At 36.4% G+C, this 16,067-nt stretch overlaps 1 protein-coding gene across 1 annotated transcript; it reads right to left on the bottom strand.

Annotated features, from left to right (window-relative positions):
• Nucleotides 1–8,769: 8,769 nt before the first annotated feature.
• On the bottom strand, nt 8,770–15,846 carry LOC149011569 (inactive protein kinase SELMODRAFT_444075-like). Its single transcript, XM_089162317.1, has 9 exons — nt 14,097–15,846; nt 13,731–13,873; nt 13,517–13,611; nt 12,327–13,363; nt 11,730–11,890; nt 10,415–10,491; nt 10,184–10,331; nt 9,856–10,005; nt 8,770–9,533 (listed from the first exon to the last, which is right to left on the bottom strand). Exons 1-9 carry the CDS (start codon nt 14,275–14,277, stop codon nt 9,279–9,281), a joined length of 2,247 nt encoding a protein of 748 aa, XP_089018443.1. The 5' UTR covers nt 14,278–15,846; the 3' UTR covers nt 8,770–9,278.
• Nucleotides 15,847–16,067: the final 221 nt, after the last annotated feature.

Genomic DNA, 16,067 nt, shown 5'->3' with positions numbered 1-16,067 from the left:
CAGGATAATTGGATGGACATAGTTTTTTTGTTGGATATTTTCCATTATGGATCTCCAAAACAAAAATAAATACAAAAGTTAAAAGAGAGTCCCACCATCATTTGTGTGGTTCTCAATTTTATTTATTTTTAATTTATAAGTATAGGGTAGCCCATTATTTACACAGTACACATTGTAGTGTTTATGTGGGGACCTTGTTAATTATTTATTGTCATTTACAAATGCATTTATCTGTTCTTCCATTTGGTACAAGTCCCACATTAAAATAATTTTTTTGGGTTCTGGGAATGAGATTCACATATTCCTGGTGCTAATGTATACCTAGATTTGTGCTTATGACCATATGCATCCCCTACCAATATGGACCTTATGATTAAAACATTTCAATTGATGACCCTTTGTAGCAGGTGATCGAATGGTGATTAGCTTTCAGCACCTGAGCTTCTTGTCTATTAATGGAAGACACGAACCTAGAGTTAAAGTTCTAAGATATCTATGGATATGGTTAGCTGGAAAGGCTAAAATGACTTAGAAAAGAGAAGGGTTATCTTGGAAGGTGGATCAACTAACACCACCTTTAAAGAAAATCTGTCAACACATACATGAAAATCTGCCAAAACATACATGCAATGGAGCAACTTTATTACTGTACTGAAGCACAGGATTCTAGCTAAATTCTACACCTTGTGCCTTCTCTCTCTCCACTAAGTTAACAGAGCTTGGTTTATACAATGTAATGTAGGCAATGTAGTCATCAATCTTAATGGCAGATGCTATGTTTGCCGCATGAAGGCTTGATTTGGTCATTTTAACAAACATCTTATTCCTCATATGCAACTTTAAATTAAGAAATTAAATCAATCATGCTTTGCATCTGACTGGCTAAGCATTAACTTGATATAATATTGTTTCCTCTCTGGTAGGCTAGAAAAGCCCCTTTTATTTAATAATGCTCTTAATTAGATCCACTGTTCAGCAGTTGTTTCCACTTACCAGAACTTATAAGCAAGTGGGCAGGTCCCTGTATACCAGTCAAGCTTCTCTGCAATAAAAGAAAGCTACAATAATTGAAAGTAAAACATTGATATCATTGGAGTTAAGGTTATCTTACCCAATACCCACATGCGAACTCTTCATCAAATGAACATTTTAGTTAGAATAGTTGCAATGGTTGCACGTTGCATTTACTAGGTTTCTGAAATATAGTAATCACAGATTGGACTGTTTGACAAGTTGCATTTTTGTCCCACTTCACTGGTTCATTCTTCCCACAGAGAGAATTAATAATACCTGAAAAAAATATAGAATTGAAGAGGGACCATTAGAAGCAGTTAGATACCACTCAAAGCCAATCTGCCTTTTTTCTCTTTTCCTACTTTTCTATAAGCCAATGAGTTCAGATTACCTACCATGATCATTTTTATAAACTACATGGGGGTTGAACAATGGGGTAGAAAGAGAAATTATATCCTTTTCTTGGACAAACTAACTGATAATAAAAACAAGATAATGGCTTGAGATTGAGATAAAATAGTACAATAGTTTAAGTAAGTTCTTGAAGGTTTGCTTTCCTGCTTTCTTTGTCTTATTCAAGAGGCACCATTGTTATGTTATCAACATATTTAAATGGGTTCCCTAATTAATCCACTTTATTTTCTCCCTGTTGGATATTTTAATGTAGTGCTTCTCACTATTTTTTTCTTTAAGAACCTCCATTTGCCTATTATATTCATATACTCATTTTGCAATATAGTAATGGAGTTGAATCTATTCAGAAGAAGAAATATATTTGATTAGTCTTGCAACTAGGTATTTACAATCACTTCTTATCTGAAACTTATCGTGCTTCTACTGCTTGTGCCACTAGTTGGGATTTTTCCTCTTGAGGATTGCTATATTTTGGCTTAAGATAAAAGTGTATCATTTATGGATTATCTTCTCTTATCTAGTGAAAGTCTAACTCATTTCACTCACTTTCCAGATTCAAGGAAGAGTTATGAGTTTCTTAATCATAAATTTATTGCTATTTTAGTTTTCTTCTACAAATCATTTGGTGGTATCAAATCTATGTGCTAATCTAATTTGCAGGTCATGGATGAAGATTACTGTGAGTTTGATTAAAATTATTGATTGGTTGAACTTTTTAAGGAACTTTTGTGGGAAAGCCACTTTGTAAGCTCCCTTTTCCTTTCTTTTTATTTATTTATCTTGCTCTTTGAGAAGATCTGAAATGCAGTACATCTATGCATGAAGGAGATGAGATCCACTTCCTTTTTTTTTTTTCTTTCCTGTGAAGTACAATGGAACTTTTGTAGTTGGTACAAAGGAGTATTTTAACTACAATTAGCATTTAGTGGATATAGATAATGGTGTCAACATGGGTTCTTTCAGTTTCTTTAGTAGGGAAGTATTTTAACTGCAATTAGCATTCAGTGGATTAATGTCCAGCAAATGGTTTCTCTGGCAGGAGAAAATACCTTGGGTAGGGGAATTCAATCCATAAACCAAATGAGCTCCATGAAAGATTATCAACCTCTTTAGCAACAGCAGGGCCTTGGCTATCTAATCTCAGTTGATTCAGGTAGTTCATTGTTCATTGCTTCAAGTCTTCTGAACATGGGTAAGGCTGAATATGTTCAAAATACTAACAGTCCTCAGATTTTGTGTTTGATACTGTTTGATTGATGCATTTGATGCAAGATAAAACACTAAATCTATGATGCCAATCAGCTATTAAATCTTGTTGGTGTACCCCTGTTGAGTGTGGTTCAAAATCTCTGAAGGCAGCTATAACGTTGCCCTCACACCTTCCTGTCTACCACACATTTAAGAGAGGTCCACCTCTAAAAACTGATAAGGTATGGATCCGAATGTATCTTAGAAGTTAAGGAATTTGACTCCAATATGGGTTACAAAATCCTCAAGAAAAATGCATAAAGTCTTTTGATATCATTCATCATGAGCTTTCTGGAAAGTCCATTAATGTCTTAATTGTAGTGGTTGAGCTCCATTATACCCAAAATGATGCATTAGGGGTACTATATTAATGAGAAAAACAGAAGATAAAGAAGAATCACAGAGGGTGTGTTGAAGTGCATTAAATCTCATGTCTATCCACCTAAGATTAGGATAAAGTTCATATTTCCACTGAGTTCACGACATCGAAACAGCATTTCAGCAAAAGTTATCGAGGTAAGACAGCATAGAAAAATTGTTCCTTTGAACTTTATCTATATAGAAGCCTTTGGCATCGAGTTCGCGCTTTTTATTTATCATAAACTACTCAACTTGGTTAATTAATTTTAAGGATCTTGTAACTAAATGGAGAGCATAACTTACTGTCACATTAACAAGGAATCTATAATATCTATCAGGCATTTAGGTCTGTTATTTTAAACCTTGCATCTTGAAAGGATTAAGTGGTAAACATGAATATGCTTGGTACTCCACTAAGAAAGGAAAACAAGAAAATGCAGGTCAATTTTAATTGATCACTAAGTACTAATTTTCAAAATGTTTACAGTGTTAAGTAAGTGGGGATGAGATGCTATGATGCACTAATTGCCATTAGTTGATTAAATTAATACTAAACACAACTGTAACTTGAAAGTTTTACTGGATTGAAAGGAATGTAAATCCAGGGAATAAATCCTTTCCAAGGCAAATTTTTTAGTGTTATTGTTACTCTTTTGATAGATATGAACCCAAAAGACAAAAAGAATTTATTTCTTTTCACTTGTGTAAAACACAACAAGGGGGGAAAATAATATGGTTTAAACAAGTGCTCTTTAATTAAGTAATAAAAAAAGTACCTACTCTTAAATTAGTAGTATTAAATGGATTGACTGAAATTCGAACCTAAAATTTCCGAAGTTTTCATAAGAGGTTGCTATCATTGTGCCAAAAGCACAAAATTTTGCCATGCTTAAATTTAAATTTGAAGGAAAAAAACTTTTTTGAGGGTTATTAGATGATACATAGTATGACCCAACATAGTGAATCAATTTGCTTTGTTTTTTTTTTTGTGTAAGCAAGATAAGAAAAAAAATGATTTTGCCATTTATTGTTAGGGTTATTAGGGAAGACTTCTTTCTATGACTTTTGTGTTCTAATTGTGTCCACAATACGTTTTTTTTTTTTCTTTTGTTACATTGCGAAACATCTTCAACTTTATCTTTAAATACCGTTTTACTTATTTGATTGGTAAGATAGTCGAACATGTATTGTTTTCAACAAGGAACGTGGTAGGGAAATTGTGTATCGCAGTCCAATCAATTCATCTAGTGCTTGTAAGATCACAATATGTGGTAGGCCTCATGGCTTTTGGTCCAGTTTCTCCACTCCAAATGGTATCTTTAGTGAATATATTTCCAAGGTTCTAGAAAAACTCTTTATGGTCCCCAATTGGTAAAAAGAAAAGGGAGAGGTGGAAGAACGGTCTCGAGTCACTGTCTAGATATGAACACGTAAAATTGTAATCTTACCTGCATAAATAATGGAATCTCATTCGTATTTTGTCACCAACACATACTCTTGAAACATGATTAGACAAAGATCTCTTCCTCAAAAATATTTTGTTATAGAAAAGAGATTTTCTACACGTGTACCAAATAAAGATAACATTGCATAAAAAATATGAGATAAAACAAAATATATGTTTTTAAATAGAATAAGCAATGCCATGTCTTTTGTGGTAAAAAATAGACCAAAGGTCGTGAAGATATTCTCATATCAGAATCTCTTAACTCAATTGTGTCATATCATAATCTTGTTTGCCTTCATTTTATTGAATTGGGTTCTATTTAGTCAGGAAAAATAATATTCCTCTGACTTTTTCTTTTATTATTTTATGTTGTTGGTGTATATAGAGAATATTCTATGGAAACAATGTTGCTTGATGAAGATTATATATACTCTATAAACCTATGTAGAATATTTTATTTTTTGTTGCATAATCAACACCATGGTTGGCATCTTTTAGTTCAACACCATATCACATTTCTTTTCCCAAAATGGTAGGGCATTTCATTGATCAAGCTCAAGGATAGAACAAGAAAGGGAAGTGTTTAATAAATTAATGAAAAAAAATCATAAATTAGATTCTTATGTGTGTGAAATTCTTGTAACTTTTTCAAAAATAGGGAATTTTAATTTTGGTTGGTGATGGCAACAAAGGGTATTGACTCAACTATGTGAATCCATCTAACTTCGAGTGTTTTCTTGCACTTTGTTGGGTAAATTGGTGTTCATGAGAGATCTCCATTGAGTCTTGTTCAGGGGAGAAGGTTCTCCAGACCGCCCTGGAGAGTATGTTAGCACCCGCTCTGAGAGTGTGTGGTAAGATCCATATTTCTCAGTGGAGAGGTCATGGATTTGACCCTTAACAAAGCTCCCTCTGAGGATGTAATCGAGGTATGCGCAAGTTGGTCCGAATAAACCTCAAACCAAAAAAAAAAAAAAAGATGTGTGCGTGTGAGAGAGAGATTAGTTGTATCCAATATAGATACGTATTGGCTAGTATCGTGTCGTATCGTTTGATACTTTAGAGCCTGTTTGGTTACTTGAATCCAGAGATTTCAAATCTCTAGATTCATGAATCTGAGAATTATACCCGTTTGGTTGTAAAAATCTTCAAATTCATGAAATCTAGAGATTTACCTTTTTACACTAAAAACGTGAATCTGTAGATTTATGGGTAAGGGGTGAAATCCAGAAATTTCAAAAAAGCTATACATTTGCACATTCACAAAAATCACGTCGACCAAATAGTTTTTTAGGATGAATCCAAAAATTTCATTTCACAACCAAACATTTAATTTTAAAAATTATGACTCTATAGATTTGAAATCTCTAGATATTTGAAATCCCATACTCATGTAACCAAACAGGCCCTTAAACGATGCAGGCATACGTCCCTTATAAAAAACAAAAATGAGACTAAGTGGTGGTTTGTTGTGAGTGTCTTCAGCCCATGCCCAATGCCCACCAATGGGTTGATTCTTGTCTAGAGTTGGGCCTGGCCCATACAATCACAGAGTCCAAATCAGGCCCAACCTTAAAATTATTTCTTGTTTTTTGGGTGGTGGCTGGGTGAGGTAAAGTTGTGAAAAGTGAATCGAAACATTTAAGGGTCAGCCAAAATTAACATAACCTATAAGGTTCTTACTTCAAATTTGGCTTTGAATTCAAATTAAAAATTTTTTTTCTCAGAAATGTAACCTAAGTTACACCTTAAGTCTTTTTGCTTCTTCTTTCCTCAATGTCACTTTCTTTACTATCATCTTTAATTTCCTTTCTTTTTTAACTCCATATGTGAATTCAAAGTCTAGACTTCTTTGGTTGGCAGCCAAAACCGACTTCCCTCGCAAGCTTATCAAATTAAAATTTTGGGCAAATATGTATTATAGAAGATTCCATGATCTTGGGCTACCGCCTGTCCAGGGTTGAGCCCTGGGATTTAACGGTAGACTTGAAAAGCCACCTACAGACGCTTTACGCCCAATCATTCCGGATAACATTTGCATCCTCTGTATTACCGCGGCTGCTGGCATAGAGTTAGCCGATGCTTATTCCCTAGAAACCGTCATTGCTTCTTCTCCGGAAAAAGAAGTTTACAACCCGTGGCCTACAACAGGGTCAAAAGAAGCCGACACTGATCTCAAATTCCTAGTCCACGTGGAAGGAAAAGCGAGTTTTGAAGAGACAATTGTATGTCGCTTTTATTTTCCTTTATTATACTCATTCAATGTTTAAAATATCAGGATCAAGTATTGTATCGATTTGGTGGTTTTAAAAGACGTATCACCTCCTATCGAGTATTATATTGTACTAACCAATACATTTTGATGCAACTTAATACGTGCCCTTAAGGAAGTATTGATATGTATTAGACTGGCTATATCCAATATGGATACACATAGAAGGTGTTCATTCAACCAATAAAGGATTGCTTCTTGTGAGTGTTTTCAGCCCATGTCAAAGCCCACCAATGGGTTGACTCTTATCTAGAGTTGGGCCTGGCCCATATAGTCACAAGAGTCCAAACCTTAAAACTCTCTCTTTTCTTTGGGTGGTGGGGTGTAGGTGTCAAAAGGGAATGGAACCATTTAAAGTCCAGCCAAAACCAAGATAAGGTATAGAGTTCTAACTTCTAACTTTAAATTTGGTTCGAATTTATTTATTTATTTTTCCCTTGGGCTATGAGTTTTGAATTTAAATTTTTAAGCTAATCGAATCTTAGTTGGAAAAATTTAGAGCCGCTACACTTTAAAGTAGTAGAAAACATTAAGAATCTGAAGTCTTTTTTGGGTCTTCTTTCCTAATGTCGATTCTAAAAGAACAACATTCTCACTTTCTCTACTATCTTCTTTCATTTTTTTTTTTTTTTTTTAACTCGCATTGAATTCAAAGGTTAGACTTGTTTTGTTTTGATCCAAAACCAACTTCCCGCCTTAGCTTCTCAAATTTAAATTTTTAGGCGGTTATGCATTATAGAAGATTCCATGATCTTGAGCTGGAATAGAATTCCAACGTTTAACAAAGCCCAGTGGGGGAGCAGGAAAAGGGAGTTTTTGTTCTTGTTTTTATTTTAGGGTTAGGAGATGGAAAGGTGTGGAACGGATGAAAGTTCAAATTCAAAACCTTTTTGATCGTACTACCTCTGCATAGAAGGCTGTGTAGTCAGAGGTACATCCACAAAAGGAGATAAGTCTACCAATCTAAGAAAGAAGAAAGAGAGAACTGAGAGAACTAGAGAAATTGTTTAACTGTACTGAACCACACCGTTCCAAATTCGAAAATGAATTTCTTCGGTACAGTTCCAATTTTAAATACTCATACTGTCAGTACCGAAACTGTACCAAATTGGTACCGTACCAAATTAAGGAATATAAAATGGAATTTTACAATTAAAACACTTTACCTTTACCCTATCCATAATTCCTTGTTTTAACTTTTCGTTTCGTCCTTCACTCATTTTCTTAGATTTACTTGCTTTATTTCTATTTATTAGATTTACTTATTTTGCCTTCGTTAATATTAGATTTTATCAATTGTTTGATCGCAATTTCATTAGAATCTTAATGAACTAATAACAAAAGTGGCGTGGGTTTGTTTGTACCGAAATTGTGCCGCTCTAGATATCGTGTTTAAACTGTTTTCCCACACCGGTTTAATACCAAAATCGTACCGAACTATTTTTGCAAATACATAAACCATACTGTTGCATATAAATTCGGTACAATACGGTTCTAGTTTTCAGTATTCAAAGTTGACACCATACTGAAACAGTACCGATTGACACCCTTAGTTTCTGGCAGTAGTGGTCCGATAAAATGTAGGTAAAAGATGGGTGAAGTTCTCCCTTCATCCACCTAAGGGTGGGTGTGTACAAGTTAAAATGGGGTAGATTGGTCAATATACTATAATTAGAGGAATATAAACATTTCACTCTTAACAATATCTTAGATGGAAAATAACGAACGTGCAATTCGTAAATTTAGAAATGTGTAATCATACGACTTAGAGGTTAAGCCTCATTAAAACGTGCAATCTGTAATTTACTCTAAAATAAAATAAAATTCATCCATACGAATTATGGAGAACCACTGATGTAGCTAAGACATGCAACATGCAGACAACACCATACTCTGCATTTTGCACAACCAGCAAAAACCCATCAAGTCATAGTTGACAACCTCCAGCTACTAGACACCTAGTTTTTTTGGTAATCTACCACTCACCTAGTTCTTATTATATTAAATTCAGTATTTTTTTTTTTATTATTCTATATATTTTAAAAATTTTGAGGTCAGTTGAACCGTTAAAGCTTTTCTCAAAGCTAAAATTTGACCAAGAAGAAGGTACGTGGGAACCTCGACCATATAAACATATCCAGCTCAATTCCGTTGAATTCATTCTTTCCGCCCAAACCAGTCATGAATTCGAATAAATATTCTCTCCTCTCTTTCTCTAAAGCTACCAACTTTAGAAAATCATTTCTTGATCCTCCCACCTCCTTTCCTTCTTTCTGCACAGAAAACTTTCAAAAGCCCTGTATTACTGCTTATATTTTATTCAGGAGACAAATTATCAGTAAAGTGAGACATTCGCATTTAGCATCAATTGTTCCCCTCACAACAATTGAATCAGGAATACTGTACAAGCTAAGAATCTGACCATAGCAAGTACTAGAAAGAACAGAAAAGATACAAAAAATATATATAAATATATGAGAACTGTAAATATTTGTCCTACGATGTCTAACATGTTTTATGGTTTTACTGATCATCCCTGTAAGATGTGCTCCTCGTCTTTTCTCTGTCCCGGAAAACAGCATTCAGTGCCGCATTCAGTGCCTCGTAGGAGGGATTCGAACGTATTCCCTCTGATGATGCTTCCTTCATCAGAGGACCACTGTAAAATTTCGGCTGCTGCTCTGGCCACATCCTTCCACTTCTGCTTCCGACATCTTGCCCGGGTGTTAACATGTTATGGGAATCCATGAACATATCACCCTCCAGTAATCGAAGCACCTTTTTCCATTGAAAAAGAAGACAGCAAAGGCAAAAGCAAGGTTAATAAAATATTTTCCCTGGAAGATGATGAGATAGATGCTCCAGAGATAAATTAGAGATCAAGATTGTAATCAACCAAGGTTCTATTTCATAGCCAACCATTAAAGGACCCCTAATACCGACCCACATTCTTTTGAACCATGGCCACATTTCTTTTGAGGAAGTTATGTAAACTACACAAGCTAATCAAATGAAACCTCCAAGTTCCTTGATGCTGTTGTACTAATCAGTTAATTTTGAATTTCCTATCCAGTGTCTTGAGGGACAATTTTGCAATTACCTGAGACATTCGCGGCCTAAAACGGGGATCTCGCCGGATACACAAGGAAGCAGTACGTAGCATGCAATAAACCTCATGCTCTGAATCAGGGTTGCCCAAGCGTGGATCCACCAGTTCATCAAAGGCATTTTCTTCTAATAAGGGGCGTGCCTGTTCCATATTGAAAAAAGTCAATACCCAAGAATATGCAGAACACAACATAATACATGGAGGAAAGAAAGTTGAAAACTACTTATTCTAACCACAAAGGAGAAGTGTCCCTAACTTTTCTTACAACCAACATGAATGTATGAACTTTTCTGGTTAATCTAGATTTGTCTTCACATACCCATTCGGTAAGACACTGCTGGCCTCTCGGCCGGTAGATGTCAAGTGCTTTCCGCCCGGTAACAAGCTCAATCAGCACCACTCCAAACGAATACACGTCAGCTTTTTCTGTTATTTGGCCGCTTTCGGCATATTCTGGAGCCAAATACCTACATGAAGGCCAAAAGCTGATTTCATCAGCCATAACTGATACCACAATTGAACCATAGTGTAAATCTTACAATAAGATTACCCAATTGTTCCAATTACTCTTGTATCTACACCCGTGTCTCCATTTGGCTGCCATCTAGCCAGGCCGAAATCGCCAACCTTCACAAATTAGAAGATAGTATTGCATCAGATAACAGCCTATATTATATTGTTAGAACATAAATGCAATAAAAGTAATTTTCCATCACTCCATGAGAACACAAGACAGTTGCATCAAGCATTATGTTGTTAAGCATTAAAGATTATGAGTTCTAGTCCTCTCATCCCTATATCTTCCATCTTTAGACATTTACCAAGAAAAATGATTTAGGTGAAGGTCTGACAATTTCTTGTCTTCTAAAGTAGAATTCTTTGGCATTCTCTTTATTTTTTTATTTCCATATACATCTAAGCAGGCAATAATCTCAGTAATGTACAAAGATTCAACCTCAGAATCTATTACACCTAAAAGAATATCTTAGTATCAGGAATATATTACATAACATTTGTGGTATCAGTCAGCATAAGCTGGACAAGTATCACCCCTATCATGATGGCCAATCTGTCTGATCCTTCCCAATCATTAAATCCTGGTTTCTATGGATAATCTCTTGCCTATGATAAATGTCATCAAAACTAATGATGCTAAATTACTGGAACATTTCAAAATTCAAATTGTGAAGTCATATTACATATGCTTTAGTGGGATATACTGCAAAAAGATAGAGAGCAGATCGTGCTTTGAGAATGATAGAAATAGTTCAAGTTGTTCAGATTCTGCCATTTCTTCTAAAATTGTTGGAACTTTCAAGTTGGTTTATTTTTCAAAGCAAGCATTCCTCTACCTATGAGAAGAACTTTAGCCTTTGAACCACATGAAGCATGGCATCTCTATGTAATCCCATTAATTGCTTCTAAACAAGTTATTGATTCAAATTTTGTAGCACAACTGAAACAGAAATTAAATAGAAATCAACCAGACAAGTCAAAAATTAATGTCTTCATATGTAATTATGACAAGTGGTTCTTTTTTCTCTCCGGTTCCTCCTAGAACACTTTTTGACAAGGTTTTACACTGTCAACATCCTAGAAGTTATTCGTGATTTGGGCAGATTAGTAACAAAAAGATCAGAGACTTCTCAAAGCGTTCTTCCTCTACCGTGAACAGAAAACTAATGCTATCAATCTTGCATGTTATTATGTCACAAGAAGCAATGCATCATTGCATCATTGCATCTTTGAAAACCTAAGAAACAGATTCTTATTCAATTTAGAATGTAAAACAGTTTTGACATGCAAATACATGTTAGTATAATCATCCAAATCTTTCACAAAGAGGAGAGGAGAAAATGCCATACCAGTGGTTCAAAATCATGGGTTATGAGGATATTGTTAGGCCGCATATCACGGTGGACTATACAGCCCACCCTGCATTCTTCATGGAGATAACGTAACCCTCTTGCAGCTCCAACTGCAATTTTCTGTCGTGCAGACCATTCTAATGGATCACGATTTCGTCCTGCAAATTGCCAGATCATAATTAATAAATTTTTCACCAGTTAGAATCTATAGTTTTATATCCTACAATTTCCATCAACAGTCATGATATGCTAACATATATGTTTTGCATAGAATAATACTAGCACTCGAAATTGAGTAAGGATTTGATGATGGTTGTTCCAAAAGGGGTACTGAGTAACAAAGCCACAAAAGGGATAGGACTTCTGATTCCTGATATCTATGTTGTTCTATAATCTACATCAATATGAAGCATTTAGGAAGCTCAAAAGCAACAAGTGACATGGAAATTAATGTATCCAATCAGTGATTGCTTTCCCTATCTTAAAGGAAGAAGATAATCAATGTATTGGATTTATGGCCAACTTTTATCCCATAATGTGCAAACAGTTGATTAATCATGATGGTAAATTTTTTATAGGCTGCAGAAAAATCACCATATAGATGAGCGTCCAGAGATCCATTGCAGATGTATTCATAGACCAGCATCCTTCTACCGTCCTCAACACAGAACCCAATTAACATCACAACATTTCGGTGCTGTGCACAACTTAGAACTTCCACTTCAGAGCAAAACTCAGGATCCCCCTGAGAACTAGCCAGTTTGTGTTGCTTCACTGCAATTGCCTGGCCATCTGGCAAGACACCCCTGTGTACAGACCCAAACCCACCTTCCGCCAAGAAATTAGCTTGCGAAAATCCACCTGTAGCAAGTTCTAGTTCAGCATAGCTAAACGACCGTGGAGGTTTTCCAAAAACAGGTGATTTATGCTGACATATTGAACAAAGCGGAGGTGGGCCAGCAGGCGCATTTCTGGATAGTGAAACAGCTTCTCTTACATTTCCACTGTAGTCAATATCAGGCCTATAGTTTACTCCAATTCCAGCTTCTCGATCAAGTTTTGAGAATTTCTCTACTAATGCTTTAGCTGTAGAGATCTGTGATTTATCATTGAATCTCTGTGAGCTTCCTTCAACATTCTTTGATAACTGGCGGCCAGAACGCCGAAGTTCTTCCATCCATGGCTTAAAACCAAATCTCGTTGAAGGACTCAAATCTTCACTTTCCGTGTCCGAGTCAGAATCTTCCAGATTAAATGTTTCCTTGCAAGCTATCGACTCTTCTTGCTTCACATTTCCATTTCTTTCAGCAATGAAAAATGGTGAAGTTCCAGGATCTTCACTTGATAAGGAAGAGGTTCCAGCTTCAGTGGCAGTGAATGGGGTTCCAAACTCTGGACTGCTACTAGGAGTTACTGCTGGCCCTCTAATGGAATTCTGAGATTCACTGCTGTCTTTTGAATGTTTTTCTGATAATTCTTCCAATTCAGAAGGCAAATGACCGGCAAGTTCCAGTTCCTTTGTAGGTGACCCAACCAAATTGAGACGAACAACCTTAGGCTGAGAACGTTTCATAACCACAAGGTTACACTGGAGCTCCTCAAAGCAGCGTTTCTCCTCATGTTTCAGCTGTCTGCATATAAAAAGGAGAGGATAATGAAAAGCTGAGGGAATTGCATATTAAGAACAAAATTCTTTGGTGTCACAAGCACTTATCACTTTATATTCCTATGTTTCCAAAGTTGCAAGATCAAATTAGTAACAAGGTGTTTCTACATGTAATTACTTGTCCAATACCACCCAGTTAACTTGAGCTTTCTTGGCTTCAGCAGCCACTGCTCCACATGGTGATCCAGAGACAACTTTTATTTTGACATTTACCTGGCAACCAATAATTTTAAAGCAGAAAATATTAGTCTGGGAACAGAGCTTGAAAACCCAAATTCTGTGATACTGGAGAAGCATGTGAAGTCATTATCAAGAGAAAAGGAAGGGCTCACATTGTTAGGATCATATACATCATGCAGTTGAAGCATCATTTGGGAACAGGAGTCTCTAATATCACACTTTTGCTCTAAGCTGGTTCCAGCTTGGCCGCTGGCACAATCTCCGGCAAATCTTGGAAAACCCCATAGCTTTCTCCCTGAAATCACATATAATGTTCCACCACCAATCAACCAAACTAAACTAGTTAGTTACCACAAAGCCAAGCCAAGAAAGTGAAACACAAACAGCTTTGAAATGCCAAAGATTAATCACAGGAAGCCTCTATAGTTTTCATTGCTTCCGGAAATGAAGGCCCTTGTAAGCCAAAAAAGGCAGAAAACGCCATGAAAAAAATTGTAGGTGAGCCAAAAGGACGATACCTGAACTCTGCGCAGGAACGACGACCAGAAGCGTTATACAGTCCCCTGGTTTAACAACGTGAGTCAAAGCCCACACAAGGGCCGTCTTGGGAATTTCTTTGGATGCCTTCACAGCGACGACAACCTTCACAGGGACATCTGCGCCCTTGTCTTGATTCCCATGCTTCGGTGGTGGATTCATCAGACCCAGGATTTTTCAAAAAGAGCTCCTTCAAAAGAAAATTCAAATCTTCCTCTTTCAACAGGTGAAATCTCTCAAACCCATCACGAGAAGATTTTGACTTCCCATTGAGAGGCGGAGCTCAGAGATTAATAAATCCACAAGTGGGAAAAGATGAGCAAACGGTAAACAAACCAAATACTAATCGAAGAATTCGTCCCCACCAAATTACTCAAACACTAAACACAAACCCTAATAAACGTGCTGACTTCCACTCTCCAATAATAGAAATCACAGATGACAAGACGCTTTTAACTTGCTTCAGAAGATTAAGTGTACCAGATGCTTTCACGCAACAGAAATGTAATTTCGATTTTCGCCTGATCAGAGTGTTTTCTCTCTATTTCTGTCTCTCTCCTATGAATAGAAACAAGTCTGAAACACCGCTGCACCCAAAAAGGTTTCTTCAGAACGAGGATTCTCTTACTTTCAACCCTTTTTCTTTTTCGCCTTCTCCTTTTTAAGAAAATTTCGCCAGAGTACCGGATAAAGAAATAAAAATCTTGAATAAGATGGCTCTGAGAGCAGAAAACAAGATAGCTCGAGTGAAGCAAGTACGTTTGCAATACTCAAGAATTTACTGAAGCAATACCACCAGAAGCTCAGCACAGCACAACCCTAGGGTAAATTAACACAGCGAAGGTGAATCTCAGTCTCTTCCACACGGAAGTGATCTTTCAATGGAACTTACAATACAAATCACATGGCCGTAAGGCCCAGAACTTCTAATGTTTCTTCGAGTAAATGAGCTGGCATCGAATCAACAAATGAGAAACATCCACCACGGAAGAAACAGATCAGATCAGGTCGCTTGTCTATCGAGTTCCGATCAAAACGATCAAATCACCGCTTTCTGTTTGCCGGAAGTGACATTCATATCTCTGCAAAATCCACCTAAAGAAAGATTTAAATGCAAAATGCTACTCAATTGAAACGATACCCTCTGTTCTTTAGCCAGATAAAATCTTCTCTCCTAAGCCAACCGCTTCAAACCAGAACAATCGACCAGTCTCACTTCCACTGCATTTACCGAAACCTCGAAACTATTGGGAAAAAGAACATCCACCAAACAAGGAAACAAGATCAGTTCCATCAGAATTCACAATTATTTTTTGTCCCCAAAGATATCACGTGTATGTGATCGATTACACTTTCTCTATCTCCCGTTCCTTTCATACCAGAAAGGCATGGTGGCTAACAGAGAGAAAAGAAGAAGCCAAGAACTAAGAAAGGTATCTGAGCTCTCTCAAGTCTCAACCATCATCAACACTACTGCAACAAAAAGGAAATAAAGACGAAGTCACACAAAATCAAAGCGTACCAACACGAACTACCATGCAGATTGAAGCAAATTTTCCTTTCACCTCTAGTCCGTAGTCCTTCCCCACACTCAAATGTCTCAATCGCTACTACAAATCTACGATCCTATAATGCTTTGTTGCAGAAACACGAAATTTCTGCAGATCGCCGTACAAATCGGGAGATGGAGTTGCAAAATCACCCTCGTTTTTGCTAAATTTTCGAAATTACCGTTTAGGTGCAATTTTTTTTTTTTTTCTTTTAAAGAAAAGGGTTTTATTAATTCCGGGTTGGGACATTAATATGCTTCAGCAAGAGACGCATCTTTTAATTTAACATTATTCATCACTCATCAGCCGATCCGTGTCGATATTAGTATCTCCCATATCGGTTCCTTGTCCAAGGTCTCATCGGTCTCCTCCAATATGGATTCAAATTGGCCTTAGAGTTGG

Source organism: Hakea prostrata, chromosome 7, assembly GCF_041222555.1.
Source record: "Hakea prostrata isolate BN-2017 chromosome 7, UWA_Hpros_2, whole genome shotgun sequence".
In the NCBI taxonomy this organism is placed as follows: Eukaryota; Viridiplantae; Streptophyta; class Magnoliopsida; order Proteales; family Proteaceae; genus Hakea; species Hakea prostrata.
Note: the sequence above shows the minus strand (reverse complement) of the source record. Positions and strands in the feature narration are given on the sequence as shown.

Bases quoted from the DNA above. Each gene is read 5' to 3' on its own strand.
- LOC149011569 (XM_089162317.1), bottom strand. From the start codon at position 14,277: ATGAATCCACCACCGAAGCATGGGAATCAAGACAAGGGCGCAGATGTC. The intron at 10,492-11,729 runs GTATGGCATTTT...TAATTTGTGAAG, and splicing joins CCCATGATTTTGAACCACTG to GTTGGCGATTTCGGCCTGGC. The intron at 9,534-9,855 runs GTAATTGCAAAA...CAATGGAAAAAG, and splicing joins TTAGGCCGCGAATGTCTCAG to GTGCTTCGATTACTGGAGGG.